The sequence below is a fragment of the Varanus komodoensis genome, unplaced genomic scaffold (genome assembly GCF_004798865.1).
Source record: "Varanus komodoensis strain SLA01 unplaced genomic scaffold, ASM479886v1 scaffold33, whole genome shotgun sequence".
Classification (NCBI taxonomy): Eukaryota; Metazoa; Chordata; class Lepidosauria; order Squamata; family Varanidae; genus Varanus; species Varanus komodoensis.
Window position 1 is genome coordinate 2,915,673 of NW_025335817.1, and position 27,894 is coordinate 2,943,566.

A 27,894-nucleotide genomic window follows, 5' to 3' on the forward strand; every position below is an offset into this window, starting at 1 on the left:
GGTACATATCTGCCGGCAGCCGCGTAGCGGGCGCTCGCACTTCGCCCAGCCGCCGTCCCGCACAGCCAGCCGCCTCCTCCGGGAAGGGGTCCCAGTCCTCGCCGCGCCAGCCCCGAGTCCATTTTCCGCGCGGAGCCGCCCCCGAGCCCCGACCGCCGCCGCCGCCATGGACGCCATCAAGAAGAAGATGCAGATGCTCAAGCTGGACAAGGAGAACGCCTTGGACCGCGCCGAGCAGGCCGAGGCCGACAAGAAGGCCGCCGAGGACCGGGGCAAGCAGGTGGGCGGCGCGGGGCGCACTGCCCGTCGGACGGGGCGCGACCCCCGGCGCCCCGCATGCGGCTCGCCCGGCGGCGGCCAGGAAGGGGCTCCAGCCCCGGGCCTCTTGACCGGGAAGTGAGCCTCGTGGGCAGGCTGGCTTCCGGGACGGCGCGCCGCTGCCCGCGGCGCCAGCCTCCCCAGGAGTGCTCCGGGACGAAAGCCCCGTCGCCCGCTGCGGGCCCAGGGCGCCCCGCAGAGGACGGGCGCTCTTCCGCGGAGGGGGAGCTTGCTGGCCGGCGGGGCCGCGTCGAGAAACGGGCTTGCTCCCGTGCCGGGCTGCCCCCGCCCCGGGGGGGGGGGGGGGGGGGGAGGGGAGGGGAGGGGAGGGGGAGGGGTAGCCCCTCCGGCTACCGGGGACGGGGCTGCCGCAGAGTCTTTGGGAAAGGCAGCGCCGATGAAGCTGCGCGCCGGGAAAGGCCGCTTCCCGCGAGGCGTGCCGAGCATTTTTTCTGCCACACGCAAAGCACACAAAAGCCGCACACGGTCGCGGCGCCGCGAGAGGCCTGAGCGCGCACTCGCGCGGCTCCCTTCCGAGGAAAGGGCTCCGGGACGTCGAGCTGTTGCCGATCCCCTGTGCCCAGAAGCACCGACGGTGGAGTCAGCCCCTGTGATTTTGGGGCCTCTTGACTTCCACAGCAGGACTGCCTTAGTGCCCCAACCCAGGTGGCTGAGCCACGATTCTACCTCCCGGAGAAGAACATGCGGAAAGGGGGTCCCGGCTGGCCCCTGGCAGAGTCCTGCTGCAACTCACCCCCAGGATGAATTTGGCTGCCCTGGGGCCCCGGGGTTGACCTGCCTGTGATCGGGCCGTGCTCCATCCGTGGCTTAACCTAGCCAGGTCCTGTTGGGTCGGATTGGTTCCCTGGTCACTGGTTGGGGTCCTCTTCTAGTTCAGGCCTAGCACATCTGTGTGATGGAGACCATGCAAAGCAGCACAGCTGGCTCGGGAGGATTTCGAGGGGTGACCTGGGAGGGAGAGTGCGGTGGGATAAAATTGTGCTTCCTCCTCTTTTTGCCTCCAACCCGCATGGCTAGTTGGAGGAGGACATAACACAGTTGGAAAAGCAAATGCGCATCTCGGAGGATGAGCGGGACCGCGTCCTGGAGGAGCTTCACAAGGCTGAGGACAGCCTTCTGTCTGCAGAGGAGAAGGCCACCAAGGTATCCTGCCCAGGAAATGCTAACGTTTTTCCCTGTCTCCCCTCCTCTCTCCTCTCCTTTTCTATCTGCCTGCTGTTCTTCTGCACCCACACCTCTTCTCTGCGCGATCACGTTGCCTGCTGCACCCCCTCCTGCACCCCCTCCCCTGCCCTGACGTGTCCCTCTAGCTAGAGGACGAGCTGGTGTCCCTGCAGAAGAAGTTGAAGGGCACAGAAGATGAACTGGACAAATACTCTGAATCGCTGAAAGATGCTCAGGAAAAACTGGAACTGGCAGAGAAGAAGGCCACTGATGTGAGTATCCGCCCCTTTCCACGGACTCAGGCACTGCCTTCCCTTCTTGCGCCCCTCGGCCTTCCAACTCCATCACAAGAGACAAGGGCCCACGTCTCTGGACAGGGTGGGTGGGTGGGTGGGCAGGCAGGCAGGCAAAACCTTCACTGATTTCTTGGCATGATGGGTGCCATTCATCCCTAAAGAGTGAGGACATGATCCGGGTGCTCTGGGTCCCCCCAGCCTTGCCTTGAGCACAAGGGGGAAACGCCCCAGGGGTGACCGCAGTTTCCACGTAAAACTTGCAAATGTCTCAGGACAGTAGATGCTTTCAAAGGGAGCAGCTAGAGCTTTAAAACCGAGTGCCAACAATCCTCAGGGCTCCTGAGCCGAGGCTGCTATGCAGTCGAGGAGCAGGGGGACTGGTACCTGAGCGCATGGAGGCAGGCCAAAGGTGTGTGCTTTCCAAGTCAGAAAGGTAGCTGAGGCTCGCCAAGCCCCCTCTGCAAGAACCCGGCTCGGAAGATGATACTTGCTGGGCCTGCAATCCATAGGACAGCGATCCAGAGAAGAACCGCGGAGTTATATATAGTTCAGCACTTTATATGGTAGAGTGTGTGAGCAGTGCCTTAGCCGTCTCTCATCCCACCCACCTGTCTGGCCCCTGAGAAGTATTAAATAGTTCTCTGCGTGTAGCTCTCAAGTATTCGGAGTGTGTGAGCAGTGCCTTAGCCGTCTCTCATCCCACCCACCTGTCTGGCCCCTGAGAAGTATTAAATAGTTCCCTGCGTGTAGCTCTCAAGTATTCGGCGTCCTGTGCCTTGCAGAGCACTTCACATTCCCTGGGCGGGAAGGCTTCCTTCTCAGGTTGGAGGGGGAGAGATGTCCCGAGCGAGTGAATGATGTCATTTACATTTCATCCCTCTAAAAGCAACTGCCACCTCTTTCTAAAGGAAGAGGTCTGGTTTTGTTTTCTAGACGGGTTGACAAAAGCAGGCAGGGTTTTTGTTCTGGGGGAGTGTGTAAAAACATTGCTAAGTAACACTCTGAAGCGAGGAAGATCTTAGCAGCGCTGGAAGACAAGCCTTTAAAAGTTTGTTTGGTTCGTTGTGTTGGTTTGGTGGGAGAAAGGAACGTCTTGTGCCCAAGCAGAAAGGAATCTCTCTGACTTAATTTCAGCCCTTAAAACCACGGAGTGACTCTCTGTCTGGGAGTCGGACTGCCTCTAATCTGGTTCAGATGTGTTTTCTCCGTATGCGGCTTTCTATAGATGGGAGTCAGCATTCCAGTCAGGCGTTTATTTAACTTGTTCAAAGGAACCGCATATAGATCTAGGGGAGATATTCCTTATAAGGAAAAGAATGCAGACTATTTTCAAATAGCTGCTCTTGAGTGAAGGCTGGGGAGAGCCGAGAAATGCTACTGGATTCTCAGAATGAGAAAGAGACTTCTGCCATTGTTCCCTTGAGTGAGAAAGCAGGCCGGTTTATTTGCAGACTTTAAAGGAAATCGAGGGCCCCTTCTCCAGTCGTTTTCAAGGGATGTGCTACAAATCTTGCATTTCCACTCTGCACACCTTAAATGTGAGGGCTGATTTTGTACAAAGAGGTGCAAGGAAGATTCAGGGTCGATTAACTTGGAAGAGCAACTTGGCTAGTGAGGGAGGAATTTCCTGGAGTGGTGCAGACAGACCTCACTCCCTGGAGTGAGCTCACGGTTATCGGCTGAGGTCGGGTGATGGTGGAGGCGTGAGTCATGCCAAAGCCGACACATCACTTCCTTTCCAAGACACACCGGTTTGCCTAACTGAAGGGAGGAAATGGCTTAATGAGTAACTCCCTGGGCGTTGCTCTGCTCCTGGCTTGGCCTCTTCCACCGGCTGGTGGAGTCGTGCCAGGTGCCCAGGACTGCACAGGTGTGTCTTCCTAGCTGACCTGCCATGGTGCTTCTTGCAGAGTCTCTCGTTGCCAGAACCTTTCTGTAGAGTGGATCTCCCCAGCCAAACATGTTCTGCTTGGGGAAACGGGCAAAACAAATTCCAGATTCATGCAGCCTTTAACTGCCGCGTGTTGACTCAGAAGTGAGCGGAATCGGCCTTACTCACTAGCAGGTGCTTCGGACTGCAGCCTCGGGGGGAAGGCCAGCTGGCATAACAGGCCTTGCACCTGAGCCTGTAAAATTGCTGCCGGAAGCCAATTGCAAAATTTCTGAGGTGCCCATTCTCACATCCTCATGGTGGATAAATTCCCCCAGGAGAATTCTTGCAGTCGAAGGCTTCCTTGAGAGACAGAGCTAAGAGCAGTGAACAGAGGGAGGGAAGGCAGCAGATTGCTGGTGGTGCGTGCGCTTCCTCTGGGGCAGTGCCAAGTCTTTCCCTGGCATTCCTCGGTTGAAGGATCCGTTGTGGGTGGTGGCCTGGGCCGGGTGGACCAGAGCTGGTGTGGTAGGAAGGAGCTTGGTGTTGACCCCCTGTGGAGCTGTGTGCCTGCTGAGAACACCTTGGTGTTCCTTCCACGTCAGCCCGTCCATCGGTGGCTGCTGGCTTCCACTGCTGTGGCCAGGATGCGTCCCGAGCACCGGGGCCCTCCTCCTCTCCCCAGTGCCCTGAGCAAAGGACGACACGCTGGCTGGTATGCCGGGCCTCAAGGGCCGTCCTCGCCCAGTCTGGGATCCCTGGGGTTCACCTCCTGCTTCTTGGCCTCCGAAGTCCCATGCCTGCCCCACCCCTCTTTGGGGTTCTCCGCAAGCAAGCAAAGCGAGTGCTGCAACACTGTGTTGCAACGCAGCCATGCCCGCAAGCAGGTGTGCTGCTCTTTAGGGCAGCAGCCTTGCCGTCATAGCCTCTTCCAGACACCCAAAGCAGAAGCGGACTCGGCAGGCCAGTTCTCCCCCCACCAGGCCACCCTTTTGGTACCGTGTGGCTCCAGGAGACAGCCGGGCATCCCTCCGTCTTTACCAGGCTACTTAGAGGCAAGCAGCCCACTGCACTCCCTCTTCTGCTGTTTGGGACACCTGCGTCCCACAGGGCCCCCCATTTCTCAGAGACCCCCCTTTGCCTCCAGCCCTGCTGGCACTTGGCAGCTGATGGACTCCCACACCACAGTTCTCGGGGGTTCTGCTGCTGTTAGGCCAGGGCGAGCTTTGGGGTGCTGGAAGTTCTGTGATTTGGACAGCTGCCGCCCCAGGAGCGGCGCAGCGGTCGTGCCCAGAGCAGGAACACAGCAAGCGACATGAACCAGGAAGAGAACCCGGAAGCCCTGATGTGGCAAACCGACTCCAAAAGGTGGAGGGTCCATTTCAAGGCATGTCCCTGCTTAAAGATTTCCCAGCGTTCTCCCTTGCTCTGACCTAGCAGGTTTTCTCTCTTAACCCCGTTTTTGGTGGCGTTGGGAGGGCACTTTCCCACCCAGCTTGCATTGCAAGATAAGGCGCACACGTTCTGAGTCACTGCGGACTCTTTGCTCCGTGTCTTCTGCCGCTTCTCCCATTGTTCCTTTACACCCAGGAAACCCTTTAAGCAAGACAAGATGGGAAAGGTGCACCAGGTCTTAAACTAGGGGGCACAAGTGCCCAGGCCCTTGGCTTGGACACACCCAAATCCTCGGTGAGGTGTGAGGAAGGGGGAAGGTTCCTCGAGGGCCCTGCACACACACACATGCAGAGAGAGACAGTATTTGCTGGTAATGTGTACAAGGGTCTTTTCCGAAGCCCACCACAGAGTTCGATAGCAATCTGGTGATTCCTAAGACTAACCTACCTTACAGGACTGTTGCGAGACTTTCTTGGAGAACATATGTGAAACTCTATGAATGCTACCAAATGCTGCTAACATGCTAAGCAGGATTAATGACGCCATCCTAAACAAACTGAGCTAGGAAGTGACCCCCATCAGACACAGGCAGCCCACAGTCCTGAGAAAACATGCATAGGATTGCATTGCACACCCTGCATATCACAGCTGTGGGGGCAGAAAAGCCCTCCTCTTCCGGTAACTTTTCATTTCATTCAGCCTTCCAGTTGCTTTTCCATGGCACCTTTTCAAAGGCTCTGCATCTGGGGAGAGCCTGACTTACTTTTGCACATCTGACTCTTGTCAAGTAGCCATAGAAAGATTTAGGGCTAGGAGCTCCCCGTTCTCTGAGTTACTGGCAGCTGCTTCAGTAGCGCTGAGACCGGTGGGCATCTATTTTCCCTGCCTTGGCTTCTGTTCCTCTCGCCTCCCCGCCTCCACTAGCCACTGGGGCGTGTTAGCCCTGGAGGGGTGGCTGAATCGCCGCTTTGCTCCGAAGACTTCACGTGCGCCTTTAGGGAGGGAGCGAGGCCCGGAGCATGCAGCGGGGCCAGAAGAGGGCGCGCTGGCCCCGTCGCTCGCCGGACCGGCTCCCTGGTTCTGAGCAGCGGCCCGGCCCGGCCCATGATGCGCCCGCCGAGCAGCGTCCGCGCAGGAGCGATCCGTGCGCGCGGGTGGAAGTGAAGGGAAGGGAGAGGTCCGGCGCGTCCCGCGGGGTTTCAGCCCAGGCATTCATTCCCCTTCGCGCGAGGGGGGGGCTGGACATGGCGCCGCCCCCCCCCCCCCCGCCCCGCGGCCCCGTCTTTGGGAAGGGCGCGAGCGGGCTCCCGTGCGCGAGGCCAGGCGGCGGCTGTTCCCCGGAAAGGCCGAGGCGGGCAGCAGGGGCCCGCCACGTGCTTCGACTGCGCCCCCGTCTGCCGTGGCAGCTGGGGCTGATGGAAGGTGTAGTCCGGGGAAGGCACCCGGTTCCTTGTCCCTGCCCTGTCTAGAGACCGAGCTGGTTGGAACCGAGTCGCCCCGGCGGCAGCCCCCTCACATGGCCCCGGCGGCCGTGACTGATGGGAACTGCAATCCAGGAACACCCATACCGAAGCGGGGCAGGCGTTGCGCGATCCTCCGACGGTTCGGTCCGGAAGGGGGCCGGAAGATTGCGCCCGCGGCGTGGCGGACGCCCCTAGGATCGCGCGCTTGCTCCCGGGGCGGCAGCCTTCGGATGCCATCCCTGCCGCCAGCCGCGCAGGGGCGAGCTACGGAGCCGCGCCCGGCGCAACGCGCTCACCGTGCCAGCCCGGCAAGGAGCGCCGCGCCGGGGGGACGGGGCGGCTCCTCCCGCGCAGGTGGCTGGCTGGCGCGGGGGGCGGGGAGGGAGGGGGAGGGAAGGAAGGAGGACTTCCGGGGGGCGCGGGAGGAGCCGAGCCAGCCCCGCAGCGCAAGCGGCAGCGGAGGGCGTTGCGGCGCGCTGCCTCGGACTGCCCGGCCGCCCGCCCTCTGCTGCTCCGTGCTCGGCGCCCGCGTCTCCCGCGATGGCGGCGGGGCTGAGCTCGCTGGAGGCCGTGCGCAGGAAGATCCGCAGCCTGCAGGAGCAGGCGGACGCGGCCGAGGAGCGGGCGGGCCGCCTCCAGCGCGAGCTCGACGAGGAGCGGGCGCTGCGCGAGCAGGTAAGCCGCCGGGGGGGGGACGTTTGCGCAGCGATGGAGCCCCCCGCCGCCTCCATCTCTGCGCTGGCGGTCCCTTCCCGCGCAGCCGGCCTCTCGGGCTTGGCGTGGCTCTCCGGGTCGGGCTGGGCGAGGCCCGGCATGGGCGCCTCCCGGGAAACCTCCGCCCCCCCCCCCCCAGTGCTCCCCTTCCGCCGGCCGGGCTCGGGGTTGCGGGCGGAGGCCTCGCGCGGCGGCGGCCCCCGGCTCCTCTCCGTTCCCACCCGACGGTAAGTGGGGAAGGGCCTTCCCGGCCCCTCTCCTTCCCGCTCCCGCTCTCCACCCGAAACAAAGGGCTCCCCCGGCCCCCTGGCGCGGCCCGGTGCGGGGAAGGCTCCTGCTTGCGGAGCGCCCCGGCCGGGCTGGGCGCGCCTGTCCTTGGGAGACAAAGGTTGAGCGCCCGGCGGCGGGTGGCGGACAGGAAGCGGCGCCGAGCCTGCGCGCAGGGGCCGGCCTCCGCGGAGCTCCCGGCTGCGTCCCGCGGAGCTCCCGGCTGCGTCCCGCGCAGCTCTGGCGATCCTGAGTCTGCGGCGCAGTGCTGCAGGAAAGACGGCCTCTGGGCCCGCTGGGGCTGGTTTATCCGAAGCATCTGGCAAAGGCCCCAGTGAAAAAGAGTGCCTCTGAGCATGTCAGCCAGTTTCGGCCGTGGCAGCAGGTTGCTTTGTGCGTCCCGTTTTGGATGGGTGCGTGGCTCGTGTCTTTTACGCGTTGCTAGGAAAAGGCTAGATGGTTAGATGGAGTCAGTGAAGCAGTTGGTGTGAGCTTGAGTGGACTCTGGGGGATGGTGGAGGACAGAAGGGCCTGGAGGAGTGTTGTCCATGGGGTCACGATGGGTCAGACACGACTTCGCATCTAACAACAACAACAGGAAAAGGCTTGAATGCAAAGCATCGCCGAGGTGTGTGTCTCAAGCTGCCCTGACGAACCCGGGGTGAAGAAGGCACTGCTTTGGGGCAGGAGGCAGAGCTCCAGGTGTGTGTTTAACAGGCTATAAAACCCTGCAAAGCACACGGGTTGCAGAGGCCACGCAGCCATGGGTAATGCTGCATTCCTGCTGGCAGCTCGGAGAGGCGTGTCTGCCTTGCACCCTCCCTGCGAGGTAGGCTAGGCTGAGAGAGGGCCTGCTTGCAGGGGCCTCAGAGTGGCCTTCGTGGCTAAGCAGGTGCCCAGCGCAGGCCTTACCCCACACCCTGTCCAGGGCATCAGGCTGACTTCCCGCTTCAGAATGCTGAAAGCAGAGGCGGCTGGGTTTGGGTTCCGACGGGGAAAGTGAGGATTTCAGAGCATGTGTCCTCCATGACTGAGGCTGCTTGAACCCACGTTGCTCTCCTGCAGCATGAGAGCGAGCGCAAATTACCACGGATGTGCTCGAGCAGAAAAGCTCCCGCAGTCTCCAGAATGTCCCAGCCAGCCTTCTCCAGGCCACCTGGTGCATCCGTCCACAATTCCCAGTGTTCCCGGTCCAGCATAACGCAGGGCAGCTGATCCAGGTTATCCTTGCAGGTGTGTTGACCAGAGTGCTAAATGATTCGTTAACAGAAGGTGGGAGATGTAGAAAAGTCCCTGCAGACCCGGCCAGAGGTTTGCCTTGTCCAACAACCTGACCGGGGATGCGCATAAAAAGACTTGAAGCTGAAGCCCCTTCCCCAGTGCTGGTGTGGTGTGGTGTGGTGTGGTGTGGTGTGGTGTGGTGTGCTGGGAATGAACAACTCCTTTTTGTTTGCCCTCAGGGCTGTGGGGTCAGACATGCCCTTGACCCTGCATGTAGAGTTTCCATTTTTAACTTTCTACAAAAGCGGTGGATTCGGTTACGGGGGATCACGGCTCTTTCTAAAAGCCGCGTGTGCTAAGTAACCATCGGGCATCCTGTGTTGGTACGTTCCATAGGCCAAGGGGGTGTTCAACTTGTCTTCTTTAAAATGATGCCCTCCAGGTGTGTTGGTCCACAACTGTTGCAATTTCTAGCCAACTGGAAATGCTGGAAACAGTGGGAGTCTGGAGGGGGTAAGTTGGGGCAGGCTGGCTTTAAAAGGATGACGTCCTTTCTGCTTTGTCTGAACCGGAGCCACTCAGCTTTGTTGGGTGTGCCTGCCCCCTTTCCTACAATGGCCACCCCCTAGTAAGGCACACTGTCTCTCCCTGGCAAACAGGATTCAAAGGTATACTGCCTCGGAATTGGGAGGCTCCATTTAGCTTGGAAGTTTCCGTTTATGGGTCGGAACTCGGAGGTTCCAACCCATCAAAACTGCATTTCCCCAGCAAAGGCGTGTGTGGCACCTTGGGCACATGGCACTGAGGCCACCTGGGAAGTGGGGCCAATCAACTTCCGAGCAAAAACCCACTGGATTGTGCCCTTCTTTGTGCTTCCTTTGGTAAATCTTTGAAGTTTGCTTTTGGTTTGACCAGGCGGTTCTGCATGCAGCCATCAAGCCATTGTTCTGAGCATGACTTGTGGCAGTGTGGGGGTGTGGGGGGGGGATGAAACACCTGGGAGCTGCAAGAAAATGTTGCAGAATGGGGGCTTGCCACATAGAGTTCCAGCTACTTCATTCCGTACGCCCACACACCTTTTGCCCCTTAAAAAGTCCGGTTCTGTATCTGGTCCTCCTTGGACTGCTTGGAAGTGGCTTCCCCTCCCTCCATTCAGGTCCCCCTCCCAAAAAAAAAAGTTGCATCCTTCTGCAACCCCTGGGGTTTCCCCAGACCTGCCCACACCTCCCTCCTGGGCATGGGTGGTGCTGCTGGGCATCCTCGTTCACCTCTGAGCACCGGAAATAGCAGCGAGGGCGCAGCATTAGCAGCCTTGGCCGCGGTTCCTGTTTGCCCACCGAGTCCTGGCGCCCACCTGCGTGCAGAAGGGATGCTGGCTTGCAGCCCAACACGGCTGGAGGGCGCCAGGTTGGGAGCAGGGGCCTCCGGCCATGATCAAGGACCCTGGACTGGCCACAAAACCCAGCAGGTTTTATTTATTAATTTACATATGCACTCACGCACTGCCTGTAACTTCCAAGGCCTTCCTAGGTGGCTTACAATACAGTAAACATTAAAATTGTAATAAAACACATTAAAACCCATTATTTATTTATTTATTTATTTATTTATTTATTTATTTATTTAAAATGTTTTTATGCCGTCCCCTATGCAAGGCATCTCGGGACGGCTCACAGTCAAAACATTAAAACAATAAAATTACATACATTAAACCGATCTAGCTGTAAAAGCAATAAAACACAACTGTTACGATTAATATTGCAAGGCATCTTGGGACGGCTCACAAGATTAAAACACAAACAAATTAAAATATCTATAATAATGGTATAAAAAATGGCCAGAGTTTTGTGGGTGAGGCTCGTGGAATCTAGAATCAAATATTGTTGGCTAGAATGTAAGACGTGGCATCGGTCTCGTAGTGCAACTATCTGGTCTGACCCAGATATTCCTTTCTAATCCCCCCCCGCCCCCGCACAGTAAAAAATCCTCCAAGGTGAGTTGCAGGAGGGGAGGTTATTCCCTTCCCTGCGAAAAGGAAGTGGTGGCTTTCTTGCAAATTGGCAATCATTAATCCCTGGTCCTCTCATAGCGAAACTAACTAGTGAAACTATGACAGAGAATAGCAAACACAAGTAGAAACTTGTGTTTGTCTTGTCAGCCCTGGGAGTGCCATTTATTGTCATTGGTACTTATCTTTACCATATAAGGGCAAGGCCTGCTTTGCAGCAAAAAGGGAAAAAAATCGGGGCCTTATAGGGTAGTGGCCGGCCAGCCGGTCTGCTGGGCTGAGCTCCTCCTTTGGGAGCTGGAATTGCATTACAGGGTAGCTTCTGCAGCAGGAATTTTTCTTAATAATCCTGCCCTGATTCAGTTCGCGAGTAATAATTCATACCTTTAAATGCTGAAGGTTTCACTTTTTAAAAGAAAAGGAAAACTCATTTTTAAAGGGTGTAAAGTGAGGCCCAGGGTACAATCCTGAACATGCAGACTGGTGAACAGGCCTGTGAGAGTTTCCTTCAGAGTAAACATGCACCAGATTTCACCGTTGCGATGCTGTTTTTTAATAGATAAGCCAGTTTGCTTGCAGTTTCCTTTTAGAATAGAAAGCCCTTGCAGTTTCCTATTACATGACTTAGTTCAACCTGTAGTTTTAAGTAAACTGAGCTGATTTTCACTTCCGAAACCAACTTACTTCTCTAAGCACTGGATTATAGTTCTTGGAAGTGGCAAGACTTCCTATTTTAGGATAAGCATGTGCCCAGACTTAGTATTTTAGGATAAAGTGCATACAAAAATGTGTCTTTAAGTATTTAAATGTGATTTTGTGTATTTTTTAAAAAAATGCAAATGAATGTAGAAAGGGATTTATGAATGAGCGCATGTGAAATTCACACAGGCTAGAACTGGGGTGATCCATCCCTGCCTAGTCCACAGAGAAGGAAATTCCCAGTTCAGTTCCATGCACTTCAACACGATGCTTAAAACATCATAACTCCTCTTCCAGTTTCCGCAGCTGTTTTGTGAAGTCCTGCTCATTCCTTGGCCTGCGCTGCAGAGCACAATACCCCAAGGTTAGGCTGTGAGGTGTGTCTTGACAGAAAGGCCTCGCTGGAGCTAGAGGGCATTGAATTCCCACACGGGACAACCAGCCAGTCGGAAACCCACAAGCAGCAGTACCTCCCCCCTGCCCGTGTCTTGTGGGTCCCATGCAAAAGTGGCTGAGAGGACACCTTTGGAGCTCCTTACCTGCCACAGGTGTGGCCTCTCTGTGGCTTGGCTTGCATCTGCTCAGTGGAGGAACAGGCATGTGCCAGAGAAACCGCCAGGAGGCTTCCCCTTCCCTTTGGACCTTGTCCAGGAACATTGGAAGCTTGCCCATGGCACTTGTAACCCTTGCGTCACGAGACTGTGACCCTGGACGGGACCTGAAGGTGTTTGCTAGCAGAACCAGTTCTGCCCTTCCTCTGCGATTGGAGCAAAAGTCTGGAAACCCACATGTATTTGGTGGGTGGAAAGGAGGGATGGCTCCCTTCTCCCAAAAGCTTGCACCTTGATCAAAATGATTGCATATCGTTCCCCTGAGTTGTAACACTGGGAAGCTGCCTGTATCTTTTGATGGTCTTTAAGTTAAACTGGATTCGCACTCTTGTTAAAAGGGACCCATCTTCTTTTTCTGTATAATATCCTTTTACTGACATGCCATCACCGCCAGTATCCGATTGCGACGATTCGTACGCACTGGTTAGGATTTTTGTAAGACACCCCACTGCAGGGCACACAACAAACCACCCTTGTTGCAAGCAGAACTGCTTGGGTGATGGAATTATTTGATCTTTTTACTGGGTCCGGGACCCTTTTTGTTTAAACCACTGAGAGTCTTGTGGCACCTTCAAGTTTAGCAAATTTATTGTGGCATAAACTTGTGGACTAATGTGCTTCATCAGATGTGGTATGTGCTGCCCCAAATTACACTTCACGCACGGCTGGCGAGATAGACAGTAAACAGTGAGGTCAGAGAGAAATGAAATGGAGAAACTGCCAGCAGTGGTAATTAAAAGTGGCCATTCGCATGAAAAGTGGCAGGTTGCAACACAGACATCCTGGCACTGGGAAACAAGATTGGCTATTGGGGAGTCTGTTCCCGTGAGTGACCTCTCTGGATAATGTAATTATTACTGTCGGAGTTTGCTGCATCTTACCTCTCTCTAGCCTCTGTTTACAGTCCAACTCCCAGCCAGATGTCCGTTTGGATAGATGCAGAGAACGGCTGCCTGTGTTTATATCCGTCTATCTGCCATTCGTGCTTCTGGCAGTGTGGATGGACGTTCATACCGTGTGCTTTTCTTAGCCTGTAAGCTTCCCCCAGAGCCCTTTTCCTTTCTTCTATTTTTTCTCCATTGGTGTTGCAGACTATGATGGAATCACCTGGAAACTGGCCCCATCTTTGCTTAAGACCACAATATCCAGTAACGTTCCCATCCCTAGAAAGGGGGAACCCTCCCTTTCTTAGTATGTGCGGTATAGGACTTGAGCACTAAATGAATGGGGAGGGCCAGAACCTGCCAGGTGCGTCACAGAATCCCACCTGTGCACACGCCCCGAGAAAGGGCACCTGTCCGTTCAGTGGAATTGGGGGTGCGTCCCAAGGGGAGGGCTGAGGGTTGTTTTACTAGACTGTAGTGCTCTGGGGGAATGAGGCTCAGAAGCCCACAGGTGAGCTTACCTTGGTCAGCACAGCAGCCAAGTGCCTCCTGGGCAGGAGAGGGAGACGGATAGCCGGATAGGTGGCCGTGCTTCATCTGCCTGCTCTTGGGTTCCTCCTCCTTTGGGATGGGGTTGCCTGTTCTCTGCCCCCCACACACAGCCCCACCCTGGTGTTGGTGCCGCTGCCCCCTTGCTCCGCCCCACCCCTCCCACGGCCTCTCCTGCTCCCGCACAAACCTCCGTGTTTCTTCCCTCCCAAGGCTGAGAGCGATGTGGCCTCCTTGAACAGGCGCATCCAGCTGGTAGAGGAGGAGTTGGATCGTGCCCAGGAGCGTCTGGCAACCGCCCTGCAGAAGCTGGAGGAGGCTGAGAAGGCTGCAGATGAGAGCGAAAGGTAGGGGCACCACCCAGCCTGCTTTCATGGTGATGGGGCCGGGTTATCTCTGCCGTTTCGATCTGGTTGCCTCGCGGCAGCCTTCCTCAACCACCAGATGTGTTGGGGTGCAATTCCCAGCACCCCCAGCCGGTTGCACGGCAACTTTGGACAGGGAGGTACCTAACGGGGAGAACACTGTATGCCCCCCATCATTTGCAGCAAGGGGCACCATCCAGCAAGAATTCCCAATTAACAGGAAACCAACAGGATGACTTTTGTTGTGACTTGGGGGGGGGGGGGCTTGTCTGCCACAGGGGCCTTTGTAGGGTGCTGAGGGGGTACCCCTTCAGATTCTGCCAGCAGAGTCACTTCCACCCCTGTGGGGTCTTGGGCCGCAGTCCCTGCAAGCACTACAGGGAGCTTTTGCCATGAAGCACAATCCTTCTTTTTCCCTGTCTTTAAAACCTTCCTAGCAAAAGTAGTAGTTGCATAAGCTTTCTAAGGGGTTCCCGGTGCCCTTCAGTGTCCTTGCCTCTCCCATATCTACCCAAGCTCATGTAAATTATGCAAAACAAGCCATTTGCATATGGCTTGCAGGAGTGGCACATTTTTGGGTCCAGAATTGTGGCTGGGCGTGGACAATAAGAGTGTGTGTCTGCGTGCATGAGAAAGAGAAAGCATACAGTGCTCATAGCCCTGTGCTCGGGGTGCGAGTTACCACTCTGATTCCAAACCTTGCTTTTGTTGTCTTCCAGAGGTATGAAAGTCATTGAGAGCAGAGCCCTGAAGGATGAAGAGAAGATGGAAATTCAGGAGATCCAACTTAAAGAGGCAAAACACATTGCTGAGGACGCCGACCGCAAGTATGAAGAGGTTGGTGTCTTAGCACAGCTGTGAGGCCCTTTGGCTCAAGCTTTGGCTTGGCTCTTCCCAGAGAGGACCAACATGTCAGTTCCTCCGCAGCCGTTGTGGTTATTTGGCCTGTTGAGACCCAGCGCTTGTGCTGTGAGCCAAGCCAGCCTTCTCCAGCCCAGGACCCTCTGTGCATGTTGGATGGCAACTCCTGTAAATCTTATTATGGAAGATAATATTCTACTGGGCTGAAATTCTCAGAGCAGAGATACCGTGCAGAAAGAAACACAGATCTTTGGGAAACCGAGGCAGGCACCTGGACTTTGAGGTGCCGGGGCAGGGGGAGCAGTGGCGTGCCACAGAAGAAAACGTGTGAGCCAGAGGTGGGGAGTTGGCGATGGCCAGAACAGGGCTCGGAAGACGAGGGAAACGCAGTCCAGCCTCCTTTAGCATCCCGGTTGCTTTTGACACACCTCTGGTTCCTTCTCGCTTTGGGTTCTTGGGCCACAGACGGAGCCGCGCTGATGGCTGCTTCTCTCTCCATTTTCCCAGGTGGCTCGTAAGCTGGTGATCATTGAGAGCGACCTGGAGCGTGCGGAGGAGCGTGCGGAACTTTCAGAAAGGTAGGAGCCCCCCCTCAGGCTTGCGACATTCCCTGCTGGACGCGGCGAGCATGAGGTCCCGGGCGGTCCATGAGTGAGCTGAGCCCCGTGACCGGCTTGTTTTCTGTGCCAAACGGCTGCCTGCTGTCTGTGCCCGGCAGCATGTGTCTCTCTGCAAGTGTGAGCTTCCGCGTGAGTGCAGTTGCGTGCTTGTTGTGGTACCCAGGTGGTTCTTTTGGGGGTCTCTTAGCTGGTGTGGGTCACGGCATGCTTTTTACCCGCTCACTGATTTTTGTGAATGGCTCTTGTGCGTTTTCATGTGTTCACTAACAGCCAAGTCCGACAGCTGGAGGAACAGCTACGGGTAATGGATCAAACGTTGAAAGCGTTAACGGCTGCTGAGGAGAAGGTACTGGAGATCCTCTTCATGCCCCTCTGTGAACTAAACAGTCAAGATTAGCTGCATTCCTTCGGCTACTCTAAACAGCTAGTTAGATGCCTGTTAGCAGTAGTGGCTGGATTTCCCTCAAGTTCCTCTCCTTTTCCTTCTGCATTTGCCTCGTGCGGGCTTTCTTGAGGCCCACATAGGAGTGTGCCTGTGTGTGCGTGTGTGTTTAACCTTTTTTGCAGCTGATTGAGCCCCAAAAAGAAGCTGAACGATCTGAGATAGTTTCAGGGTCTTCTATAAATAATTTGAAATGTATTTCCCAGTTTTAAAGGGGGAGACCATGTCTGTGCCAGATGCTGTGTGCAGATACCGTTCTCTGAAAGCAGTAGGGCAGGACATTGGTGAGAGCCACGGTACCTAAAAGGCCTTGCTGCACGTCCTCTGCAAAACGGGGATGCCCGTGGCGGTGGGCGGCATCGACATCTGCCCTGCGCGCTCCACCGGTGCAAACACGGCATGCCAAAGAGCCTGGTGGACACGCTTATGGCGCCGAAGTCGGTGGCAACCTGCCCAGCAAATTGAGTATTGTAACGAAGTCGTCCGTCTTCTATCTCAGATGGGTTCAGCGACTTTCGAGGCCCTTTCTTTAGCTCTGAGATTCAGTTTTCATTCTCTACCTTTTCTCCCCCTCTTTTTTCCCTTTGGCTTGATTGCTCTTCTTCCTGCTCCTTTCCTGCCTCCATCCCAAAATAATAGCAAATGTGCTGAACTTGAAGAGGAATTGAAAACTGTGACCAACAACCTGAGATCTCTGGAAGCTCAGGCGGAGAAGGTACGGTCTGGCCGGGAGGCCCAAATGCTACGCAGTGGGCAAAGCACCCACTCCTCAGAGGGTTTGCTCGGAAGTAAGTTCTGTTGTCTCCAATGAGGAACTTGCTTCCCTAGTAAGTAAGTTTATTTCCTGATTAGTTCTGATGCTTCTGAATCACCTTTCCGCCCACGGAGATCTCCTAGGCCAGTGAGCACCACCACACGAATATCAGAAAGTTAGTTTCCTCGTGTGGCATTGGCCCTTTAGTCCCACTAGGCACCTGTGTTTTGACAGGATAATGTCCGTCGAGATCTTGAGTGGGGGTCCTACCCCCTGGGCTCTGGCCCTGCAGTTAAGTTGCTCAATGAAAAGGCTTCCTGAATCAATAAACCCATAAAACTCTGCAAACAGTTGTTTAAGGACGCCAGCACAGCTTTTTGTGTCCTTTTTTAATGCTCTGTGTCCGAGCCCACGTAAGAAGTCTGAATCCGTGTCAGGCAGGTGCTGCTTTCCCCTGCAGAATTATGGCAACCTGCAGCAAGCGCGTTAAGAACAAACCGCGGCTTCAGGGCGATGTCTCCCATTCTAGTGCTGAAAAGGGTTTCGGGGGCTGTTGCCTTGGGCCACAAGACTCTGCCCAAGACGTTTTGGGAACAAGGGACGTTCCACAGCCCTGCAAAGTAGCTTTCTCAGACCAGGGCCAAGGGACAGCTTTTTTCTGACTCTTGCTGCTTATACCATTTTTGTCATGTAGAGTCAGGACCGGATGTGCGAACGGGCGCTCCGGTGCCTGCCCATTTCTTCAGGGTTGCCAATAACGTAGCACCCACAGGTGCCTCTCGGTTTCCCTGGGTGCCCCCTGGAATGAAAGACACCTTTCTGCCTGTCCTGTGAATACTTTCTCCCTCCTGTAACATCCTTAGCAACTCAAGATGTCTTCCAATCCCACTTGAACATTACTTCCCCCTCCCTTAACTCTCCAATTTAATGCACTCCGTTCTGTTCCTTATGACTTACTTACGTAAGTTTGCGGGTCTTGGCGCATGAAGACCGAGAGTGAGTGGCCAGGTGTAACATCAGACTGAGTCAGCCACAATTTGAGCAATCTCAGATGCACTGAAAGGGTTAGGGTTAGCCTGAGAAGGGGAAGCAGGGTGGGGGGTGCCAGGCAGAAAGTCTTTAGTCTCTGCTCTGCTAAGCGAGACTTAATTCTGTGCACAGACCTGCGGTCTCAGTCTTTGGACCAGAAGGCCTAAGGGTGTCTTGGCATGGCTTAAAATGGGTAAGGGATGTAAGAGCTTATGAGCCATTTGCCCTTAATGGAGACCCGGCGTGTGCCTACATCTCTGGCGTCGCCGCTGCCCTCAGTTCCTCCCCACAACTGCTCTCCATGCGTTTGAACGTGGGATGTGAATATGCCACAGGGCATGTGGTGCTGCACTTGCCACGGAAGCGTGGGCAACTGACGTTGGCCGTGGTCTGTTTGGTTTGCAGTACTCCCAGAAGGAGGACAAGTATGAAGAGGAGATCAAAGTCCTGACTGACAAGCTGAAGGAGGTAAAGCCAGGAATGCTGCTCCTGGGAGAAACGTGGGGCTGAGCTTCTGGGGCAGAAAGCCTGCTTCTCCTGCAGTCTCTGCTGTGCCGTGGGGAAGCTCCCGGGTCTCCCCGGTGGCTTTTCTGACCGGCATGTCTGTGTGTTCTGACTCCAGGCTGAGACCCGGGCTGAGTTTGCAGAGCGGTCCGTAACCAAGCTTGAGAAGAGCATTGATGACTTAGAAGGTACGGTTCTTTCTCCCGACCCCTGGCTAGCCGAGGAGGCTGAGGCCGCATCCTCCAGTCCCTTGGCGCACTCGGCTTGGGCAGCTGCTTAACTTGGGCCAGCAGTGGCCAGCAGTGAATCTTCACCACTAGCCCCTCGGTGCTCTTCCCCATTGTGCAATCGACTCTGATGGGAGGGGGCACGGGGGCCGCATCCTGCGAGAGCCGAGCCGGGGCTGGCAGGCTCCTGGTTGCGGCATCCCTGCAACTCCTGGGAGTGTTCTAGATCGCTCACTCCGTTCACACGAAGGCTTGTGCCATGAGTAGGACCGGTTGATCCCACGGAGCATTAAAAGGTTTCCAGTGGGCCTCAGTGGAGAAGCTTTGCTCTTTGCATCTTTTGCTTTTGGAAATTTCCTCCCCGTGGCTGTCAAAACTCTTCATGTGGAATCTTCCATTCCCAAAAAAGTAAACACGCTGGATAGGAAGCCCGGTCAGCACTTGCGTTCCCACCAGCCGTCATGGGATTTTGCCCCGGCGTGAGAAAACGAGGGCCATGGGACAAGGAGGCAGGGAGGGAGACAGTAACCAGGCTGTCCTAATCTGAGCCATGTTGGGGCTTTCATCAGAGTAGACAAGAGGTCGGCAACTGGACGCCCTCCAGATGTGTTGGCACTACAATGACCACAAGCCCCAACTCAGAGATAATGGGAGTTGTAGTTGAGCAAGTGGAAGGTTGCCATTTCCTCCCAACCCTAGTGCAAGGGGAGCTTCTGGGGGCTCAGGCGGGGTTGCCATTTTCATCCAAGCGGGGGGCGTCCGGGGGAAGCGTTGCTAGCACCAGTGCACCTGAGAGAGGGTTTCTTCCACATCCCCGATACTTGCTCGCCCATCGACTGGCTCGGCTCGCCGGTGAATTCTGCACCCGTGTGTCTCCCACACCATTTGCTCCGTGATCGGAATTCCCTGTGAATCTTTTGACTTCTCTGTGTTCTTATTTCCCTCTCTCCTCCTGCCACGCCACTGACTCTGCACGTCCTTTCCCCTCCTCACCGCTGTGATTTCCGGATGGGCTTCCCTTTCATCACCCCTGGTCACTCGGTCACTGCTGCCTCCTTGCACTCCTGCACCCCCCTTGGCACCCTTAGATGAGTTGTACTCTCAGAAACTCAAGTACAAAGCCATCAGCGAGGAGCTGGACCACGCTCTCAACGATATGACTTCAATGTAAATGGCCTGCTCCCATCTTTTGCCTGCATCCGTCCTCCCTTTGGGTAGCAGCTGCTCACTCTTTAGTGCAGGGGAGGGCTCTTGGCAGCCTGGTGCTGTGGTTTCTTACAGTGTATGCTTTAAAACGGCCATTGGGATGTATTAAGTTTCTAGTCCTCATCGTTTGGGAGATTTTTTTTCATTAAAAATGAGGGAACCACATATTGACAAGGGTTATACTCAGAAGGCAAGAAGTTTCATTTGAATGAAATTTCTCTTCTGATAATGTTTAGGTCTAATTTGGCTTTAGAAGGGACAGGGCACTGTTGATTGGCCGTGGATCAGCTTGTGCCATGTTAATACACACTGTTGCCACTGAGCTGAGGTGTCCCACAGCTTCCTGCTGAGCATCTTACTCACTTCTGCCAAAGGGGGATGGGGGGAGAGTGAACCTAGGGACTTTATTCCTGCAGCAAAGAGTGAGAATGCACCACGCTTGGGTTCTGATGGATTTTTGTAACATTTCTGCATGGCCCGCTTTTCCCTAAATGCATACCTCACATGCTTCCCTCCCCATTCCGCGCTTCCCATTGATCCCAGTTTGGCTCTGCGTTCCCGTCCTGTTCCAGCATTCCTGAGGTTCCGTTCCTAAGACTAGCAAGCTTTCACGCTTGCAGCCCTAACCGTGCTAACTGGGAGCTGAGCTAAGTCAGAATGAGGCCTGGCAGAAGGCAGGCGGGGTCTTTCAGCACCTCTGAGTTGCATGCCGGAGCCCTGCGAGATAGCCAGTCAGCTGCTTGGTGACTATGGACAGCGTTTAATTTATATCATCACTGTTATCGTCGTTACCCGAAGAGATAATCAGTAAAGCAGTTAAAACACATGGAAATGTAATTTGAAACCTCCTATGTGAATAAGCCAGGCTGAAAAATGGCACATTAGATGCATGTCTGAATAGATCCGTGTTCAGAACCTGCCTCAGTTTGGGAAAAGAGGCATTCTGGCATTCCGGGTCCGCCACCGAAAAGGCCCTCCCTGTCCTTTGCATATACCCGCTAACCCCTTAATAGTAATTGGTGGGGCAGGTGGGAAAGTCCAGCAGCAACTTTCAGATTTTTCAAATTCCTGGAAGTTACCAGATGGCTCTAAGTTACCACATTGAATGCATCATTTTGTTCCCACCCCTTCTGTTCTCAGCCAAAGTTACTCCTAGAAATGCTTATTGGTAAAGCACAAATAGAACCGTGAGGATTTGTACAGACAAGAAATAGGCAATTCATTAACACCAGGCATCGCTGATTCACCCAAGTGTGTTGGACCACTCCAAGCCAGTTTAGGATGATGGGAATGGTGGTCCATTCCATTTGTTGGGCACCTGGTTAGGGATGGCTCTTAAGCAAGGCCCGGAAGTTTGTTGTGGTTTGTGGTGATTGCAAACTGCTGGCAGCTCTCAGCTGTGCCGGGTGTGATCCTACTCTGATAAGCTCCACAGCAGCAGGGGTGTTAGTGCATTTAGAAAGCAGCCAAGGAAGATGGGAACACGCAGGGCTCTTTCCGAGCACACAGCTGAAGGTACAGAACTTCGTGGCTTTAGAGTCCACGCGTTAACTGATTGTCCGTTGCTTGCCAGCATCACCTTTGGTGAGCGCCTCTAACTTGTCATGCAGACGCAACAGTAATTTGCATTCTCTCCCTCTCCTCCGGTTTGACAAAAAATATTTCTGCATGTGCCAGCATGCAATATTTTTTGCTGGGCCCTTCGATTATATTTTCAATTTGCCTTGCTTTGTTTGAACTCATCTGTTGCATTTTCCTAACTTTCCTAAAAGTTTTCCGTCACACACTTAACCACCCTTAAGGATATTTTGGGGATATCTTTGCGGATTAAATGGCGTAGCTCAGTTTACAGTGGTAGGACCCGGTGGGAATAAAATGGCATTTTAAAAGGTAGACATTCTCTGGCACTTGGAAGCCCCCGTAAGGGGCTCAAACAATTACAGCCTTCCCCAGTGTGTGCCCTTTAGCTGTTTTGGTCTACCGCTCCCAGCATCCCTGCACAGTGTCCATCTGGTTGGGGCTGCTGGGAGGTAGTCGAAAGCCCCTGGTGGGCTCCAGGCTGGGGAAGGCCTGCAGTGGAACATTTCTTCCCAGTCTTCCTCCTGATGAAATTTGGAAGGGGAAGAGGTGAAATTTACATATATTTACCCTGAAATCCCAGCAGATGTGTCAATGAGTGTATTATTTCACCCAGAGCTTTTTGACTTGCATGCCGAGGGAAGCTGAAATGGGGCAATTTCTTTAAAGAAAAAAACAAAAAACCCTATTTTGTTTGGAAAGTGCTCTCTTAAGTATGCAGGCATTTTTTTTAAATCTGCAAAAAATGTGTGCAGAAGAAGTTGGGGCCGAGGGCCTCTTTCTCTCCCTGCCCAGCCAGCTGCCTCCAGATGAAGCTCTTTCCTGCTTCTCGGTTGTTTCTAAAGAGTGCACGACAAAACACCTGCAGAGGGGCTACAAGGGAAAAAGTGGTGAAGAATTCCCCCCCCCCCAAAAGGATGCCTGATTAATGTTTTCTGTGTGCTTTGGTGCCCCAGGGTGGCTGCCTCCAACTTGGGAGGCCTGCCCACGTGGAAACTTTCTCCTGGACACGGGAGAGGCGTCCTTCGGTGCTGGGTAGACCATACTCCAAAAATCCTTAGGGGTTATCTAAAAACTGGTTAAGAATGAGGTGCAGCTTGCGTTTGGATACTGAGAGGCAGAGCAGATGTGGAGGCAACTCAGCCTTTAGGATTTGGGGGGTTGTGGGATTTGGGGGGTTGTGGGTTGGGCGAGGAAATACTCTGGTATTTCCTCGCCCAAACTTGTCTGAATGCTGCAAGGACTTCTGCAATTGCGGGCTCAGAACTGGAATGGCACATGGAGGACCTTTGCCAGTGTGTACCATTTTGCCCAGTGGTGCAAGATTTTGCTTGTCCCGAGGGCAGCGCTTGGAGGGGTGTAGCCAGCACGGCAGATGGGCCCAGCCGCCTCAAGGGAGACAAAACCCTTCTCCAAGCCAGCTCCATTTTCTATTCTGTGGCACCTTCTCTCTTTCCCTTCCCCAGCCTCCTCCAGTCCATCTTGTGCTCTGTTTTTATTTCCTGTCTCTCTATTTTCACACAGATAAGTCTCTTTGCTTCGCTTCTCCAAAGACATCTCCATCTCGCTGGACAAACCATCTTTTCCCAGTTGCTGGCTGTTTCTCAGTTCCTTGTCCTGCTCTCCTACCTTCCTGTAACCTTTTCTTCCTAGCACTTGGCTGCAGGACATGGGGCACAAACCTTCTTTCCGCCTTCTGTGCCTTTTTGACTGTACAGAAACTTCAGTGTAAAATAAAAAGTTCCTGCTGCAGAAGCTGTATTTCTTTTGCTATTCCTTTTGCCTATTATTTATTTCCATCATTTCAAGTATGAATAAAATTAAAAACCTGCTTTTTGCCATTAGGTTTTATTCTATCATTATTTTGCCTGTCTTTTTTTCCTTTCCTTTGCATTCTTTTGCTCTGTTCCTCCATCCCATTTCACACATTTTCTGGCTGAAATGCGAGCAGTGCAAGAGCAGTATTAAAATAGTTGACTAAATGGGAAATGTCTCTAAAGTCTTCTCCTTTTCCATTAAGATCCCTCCTTTTGTTATTTGAACCTCCTCCTAGCATCCTGGTTAAATTTCTCAGGTTGGGGTTCAAGGAGAACTTTTGGAAGTGCTCACTCAACTAGAGAGGCTGTTTGTCTTGGGATAAACGTGAAGGCCGTGTGAACCAAGATTCCGTGTGTTTGGCTGTCTGCAGTTCTGTGAGGAATGGAGCATTCTGAGAATCTTAATGTATAAACCAAGATTCTAGTCCTTATGGTTGGGAGCGGTAGCAAAGGCAGCAGCAAGGACATGGGCAGGGTGTGGCAGGGATGCCACAATGCGGAGGGAAGGTGGGAGAGCTGTGTTGGGCAGAGCGCTGTGGGGAAGAGGTTCTCTCCAGAGAAGAATTTGGAAGGAGAGCTTCCCCCACAGCACTCTCTTGGCTTCAGAGCTGGGTCTGGGCAAAGCCTTCATTAGGGCAGTTTTGATTAGAGGAAGTATTCACATGCCTCCAGCCAATTTCATGTTCTTTTGGGCTTGCTCCCGTTCGTTTTGCCTTGCAAAACAGTCAAGTTTTGCCTTGCATGGCTTCCGCCTGGAGATCTTTGAATGCCGGAGTCATTAGTTAAACAAGCACTGAATTGAGCCGGGCAGAAGTTGCAGAGGGAGGCCTTCATGTTTTCTCAGTCCTCTGCCCCGAACAATGCGATGTCGGACTGGAGTGCTAGCAGAGTGTGTGTTGCCATCGCCGGTCACTGCAGTTCAATCTCGCTGTATTTACAGAATTACCTAAAACGATTCTGCTTCCCTCCCACCTGGGTGCAAAAGGCTGCCCACATGCCTTGTGCACAGTCGAGGGCCAACAAGGAAGACCTGCCCACAGGCTTCCAGCCAAGAAGACGGGATGGGACAGGGAGAGGCAGGAAGAGGCCAAGCCAGTGCAGGCGCTGCTCTGGATGAGTGCCCGGGCCGTTCCGTAGCCGTTCCCAGGAAGACCTGCTGGAGCGGCAGCGTCACCTGTGGACATGTGCCGCCTCCCAGGGAGGCTATTCCATGGCTGCTCCGTATTCCAGCACTGCTGTAGTTGCTCCCCATTGAATTCTGCTGCTGATGGGTGCAGCCCAGTTCGGCGGTGAAACACACACAGAGAGCGCTGAAAGCAAAGCAAACCCAGGAGACAGAAGCCTGATTATAATTGTTGAAGAGTAATTCTTGAAATTTCATGATGTCAGAACAATAACACAAGATAACAGCAGGAACTTCAGTGCTGGCACAGTAATATGTACAGGGCAAGCGCCATTTCCACTGAAAGGTCGTCATTGATCCAAGTATTATGAAGAGCAAAATGAGGCATGATTACCTGATTTTTATATGAAAGGAAATGTGTTGATCATATGTGTGTACTCAGAAGTAAGCCTGGTTTAGTTACTTGCAGTTTAGTTATCCCTAGGAAAGGGTATGTAGGATTGCAGTCTGTTTCCTTGAGAGTAAGCCCATTGACTGCAGTGTGAGTACTGAGAAGCTGTGTGGAGATCCATGCTGTAAGTCCCTGTACCCATCAAGGTGCTTAACAGCTGTAATTGGTAAATGTGGTGAATGCTGATAAAAAGTCTCTGGAAAATGCTTTCTCGGATCAGGATTGGTGTCTCCAGTTGGCCACTGCTTTCTGGGAGCCACCAAAAGGAGTGGTGTTCTTTGACATCCAAGAGGACAGAAATTCCTCTTTGCAGTGCCCCCTTCAGCTACCACAAACAGAGGCTCTTAACAGAGGGAGGGATCTTCTCTGTTTCCACACCATTTGCAAATTAGCTGCAGAGTTGATGGCCACCCGGGAGGTGGATGGCACATTTTAGGACTCTTCCGCAAGGAGGAATTCTCCTTGCCCAGGGCCCCGCATGCAGGACTTTGGGCTGCTGCTCTCGGCCCGCTCTCAGCACCCCCTGTGCCCTTCAGGAATCCCGTCCACACGGCAGTTGTGGCTGAAGCCCAGAGGTGAGGTCTGAGTTTGGCAAAGCCAGGAGCCTCCCCTCGTGCCAACTGGCCGAGCCCGGAAAACCGCTGGCTGGGTGACCGCGGCACACCTGTCCTTAAAGCGACGTTGAATCGCATCCCTGCACATGGGCCTGGTAAGGCGGTGTGGAGAGGGTGCCCCTGAGGGCAACGTGACTGCCGCTTGCATGGCAGCCCTCCAGGGACCTCTTTGCCGTGTCTCATGGCACACTGCCACCGTCGGCGCCCGCCATCCTCCTGGCAGAAGTGAGCCAGAGTCTCGCAGTGCTGGCGGGCTCGCCCCTCATCTAAGGGGGCTTTTGGTGCTTAGCACGTTGCCCGCCCTTGTGCTGGTGGTCTCCTCCAAGGCCCCGTCCCACAATGAGACCTGCTGCCCGAGGCTCGTGCGCTGAACCTCTGTGCCACAGCTGCGTCCCGAGGAGTCCCTGATCTGGGTGGCATGATGGTTTTCTCGTTGACTGTTTGCCTGTCTCTCTAACCTTTGCTTCCTTCTGCCTCTCTCTTCTCTCTTCTCTGCTAACCTGCTTGCTGACTTGCAGACCAACTCTACCAGCAGCTTGAGCAAAACCGCCGTCTAACTAATGAACTAAAGTTGGCCCTGAACGAGGATTAAGCTTTAGTATGAATCAACTCTTTTTAACGAATTTGTTTATGACTCCTCTGGTACGGACATAATGCAGATAGCCACGTAGTAAGAAACACTGTTTGCTGTCGGTTGTGGGGGAACCAGCTTGTTGCAGGAAAATTTTGACGTTCTCTAATCAGTTGTGCTATATTTAGGCATTTCCTTTCCTGCTTCAAGACCAGCTATGCTCTGAGTAATCACACTAAACAAAACACACAATGGCCCTGGCTTCTTGGAGCAGAGCGTTTTTGGCTAGCCAGTGGGGAAGGGAGATTTTGGAACCAGAACCTTTGTTTAAAAGAGATCCAATCAAACGTGCTCTGCATTTGGTTCATTGCTGAACCCCAAGCAGGTGCTATCGAATCCCGGTAAAAGCAGCTTTGTGGATGGGTTAGCTCAACTGTCCAACTGAGGGCCCTTTTCTTGATCGCCCTGGAGAACTCAGATGGGAGGGTGGCGACATTGCTTTTGACGTCGTGATTGTGTGTCGCTCTGGAGCATTGCGCTCACATACAGCATCAGTGAAGTGTTTGTAATGACTGTCTGGCAAAAAGTGCCATGTAACGTAAAACTAACAACTGTTGTGCTTTCTTAGTGTCACGTTTCTGCTTAGCTATAAAAACGAGTCCACTGGGATGCCCCCAGACAGTCAAATAGTTGGTTCTTGTGCTTCCTGCTTCTTTCATTTTCTGTAGATTGTTAAATATCAGTGGTGTATCAGCTTGAAGTTCTGCCATCAGCAGTTTTATGAGCATGGTTCAATTCCCATCTCCTGGATTTTCTCTGGAACTGACTGGCTGACACACATCCTTGCTTCTCAAAATTATTTTTTTTAAAAAGGACCATTTATTTTGGTCTAGTACAGTGGCACCAACAGGCTTCTGTTTGGCTTCAAGAGGCCACAATTTTAAAGATTTGAGGGGGGAAATACATCTCCCTCTGCTTCCACTGGTCCTCCCATCATCTAGTTGATTAAATGTGGACCAGAGGGTCTTGTGACAAAAAATCAGTTCTTGTATTTGGCCACTAGCTGGCACAGGGGTATGGCAGGTGCCTTGCCACCGTTTTTGTCTTAGAGGTTCAGCTCTGGAAAATCCTGGTATTTCCTTCCTACATGCCCTGCATTCCCATATACAATGCTTCTTGCAACATACGGTTACAATAAATGGGTGCATCCAATGACAGCTTTTCATTTTTTTAATCCAAAACAGAGAAAGTGGCACATGCCAAAGAAGAAAACCTCAATATGCATCAGATGCTGGATCAAACTTTACTGGAGTTAAACAACATGTGAAAACCCTTTTAGCAGCAACCACGCCGCTCTCAGTCTTGTTTCGATTTCTTAAAAACACCTGCTTGCCATGAACCCCCCTGAAATGTGTCTTCGTTTTATTTTATCATTTTCTTCCCATCTTGCCATAATCATAGTACCATCTGCTAAAACCCAGGGACAGAGTTAGACAAAACGCGATATTGGGAAGCAAACGATCGGTGGACAGCAGTGCCCCCTCCCTGACCAAATGCTGCTTATGCTTTGTGTGGAGTTGAGCCATGAACCTGCAGCTCCTTTGAGGGTTGGAGAACTGCTACAGATATGCAGTCAGTTTAGATTTTAAGCAAAGATTAATGTTAGAAACCCAGGAAAGGAATTGGGTCGGTGGTGGGGGGGGGGTGCTGATTGGCATCCCTTGTAACAAAAGGTACTTGTGTGGTCTCTGGACTGGTATTTGTATAATGCCACGGTTTGTCCAACTTAGTAATTTGATTTTCTTGGAGGTCCCTCAGGCAGCAAAGGTTTGGCTTTGCTGTAGCTCAAGAACAAAACAGGCCTGCAGCCTCCCTTCTAAATTATTTCACACCAAAGTCCAGAGATGTTTGGCTCACGACAAACTCGTAGGCAGCATTTTGGTCCGCAGTGTCATTTTGTGGCAGCGTTCTGGAGATCCGCTGCACCAGGGAACAAACCAAACTCTTTACATGGATGAATTCCAGTTGCATTCTGGTTTTGCCTAAAGCTGAAGGAATCAAATTAAATGGATATTTGCCACATGTTTGTTTGACACACTTTTTTTAGCAGTTTTTGAGAATCATATATGTAAACATTGTATACTTGATAATGGAATAAAACACACTCTAGGACATTTTTTTTAAAAAAACTTGCTGCATTGTGATTTTTTCCTTCCCCCACTTTAAGGGTTCTTTGTGGAGAATGAGAGAGA

The 27,894-nt window shown here is 53.4% G+C and overlaps 1 protein-coding gene across 17 annotated transcripts; it reads left to right on the forward strand.

Annotated features, from left to right (window-relative positions):
* Window positions 1-27,822, forward strand: TPM1 (tropomyosin 1). Of its 17 annotated transcripts, XM_044438674.1 has the most exons (10): window positions 4-280; window positions 1,357-1,482; window positions 1,650-1,775; window positions 13,694-13,827; window positions 14,565-14,682; window positions 15,214-15,284; window positions 16,408-16,483; window positions 17,957-18,019; window positions 18,174-18,243; window positions 26,887-27,822. In XM_044438674.1, exons 1-10 carry the CDS (start codon window positions 167-169, stop codon window positions 26,967-26,969), a joined length of 981 nt encoding a protein of 326 aa, XP_044294609.1. In that variant the 5' UTR covers window positions 4-166; the 3' UTR covers window positions 26,970-27,822. The 17 variants fall into 17 exon arrangements, with proteins under 17 accessions (XP_044294611.1, XP_044294610.1, XP_044294616.1 ...); XM_044438676.1 differs by lacking the exons at window positions 1,650-1,775; window positions 16,408-16,483 and adding an exon at window positions 15,597-15,672 and having other exon boundaries at window positions 1-280; XM_044438675.1 differs by lacking the exons at window positions 1,357-1,482; window positions 16,408-16,483 and adding an exon at window positions 15,597-15,672 and having other exon boundaries at window positions 1-280.
* Window positions 27,823-27,894: the final 72 nt, after the last annotated feature.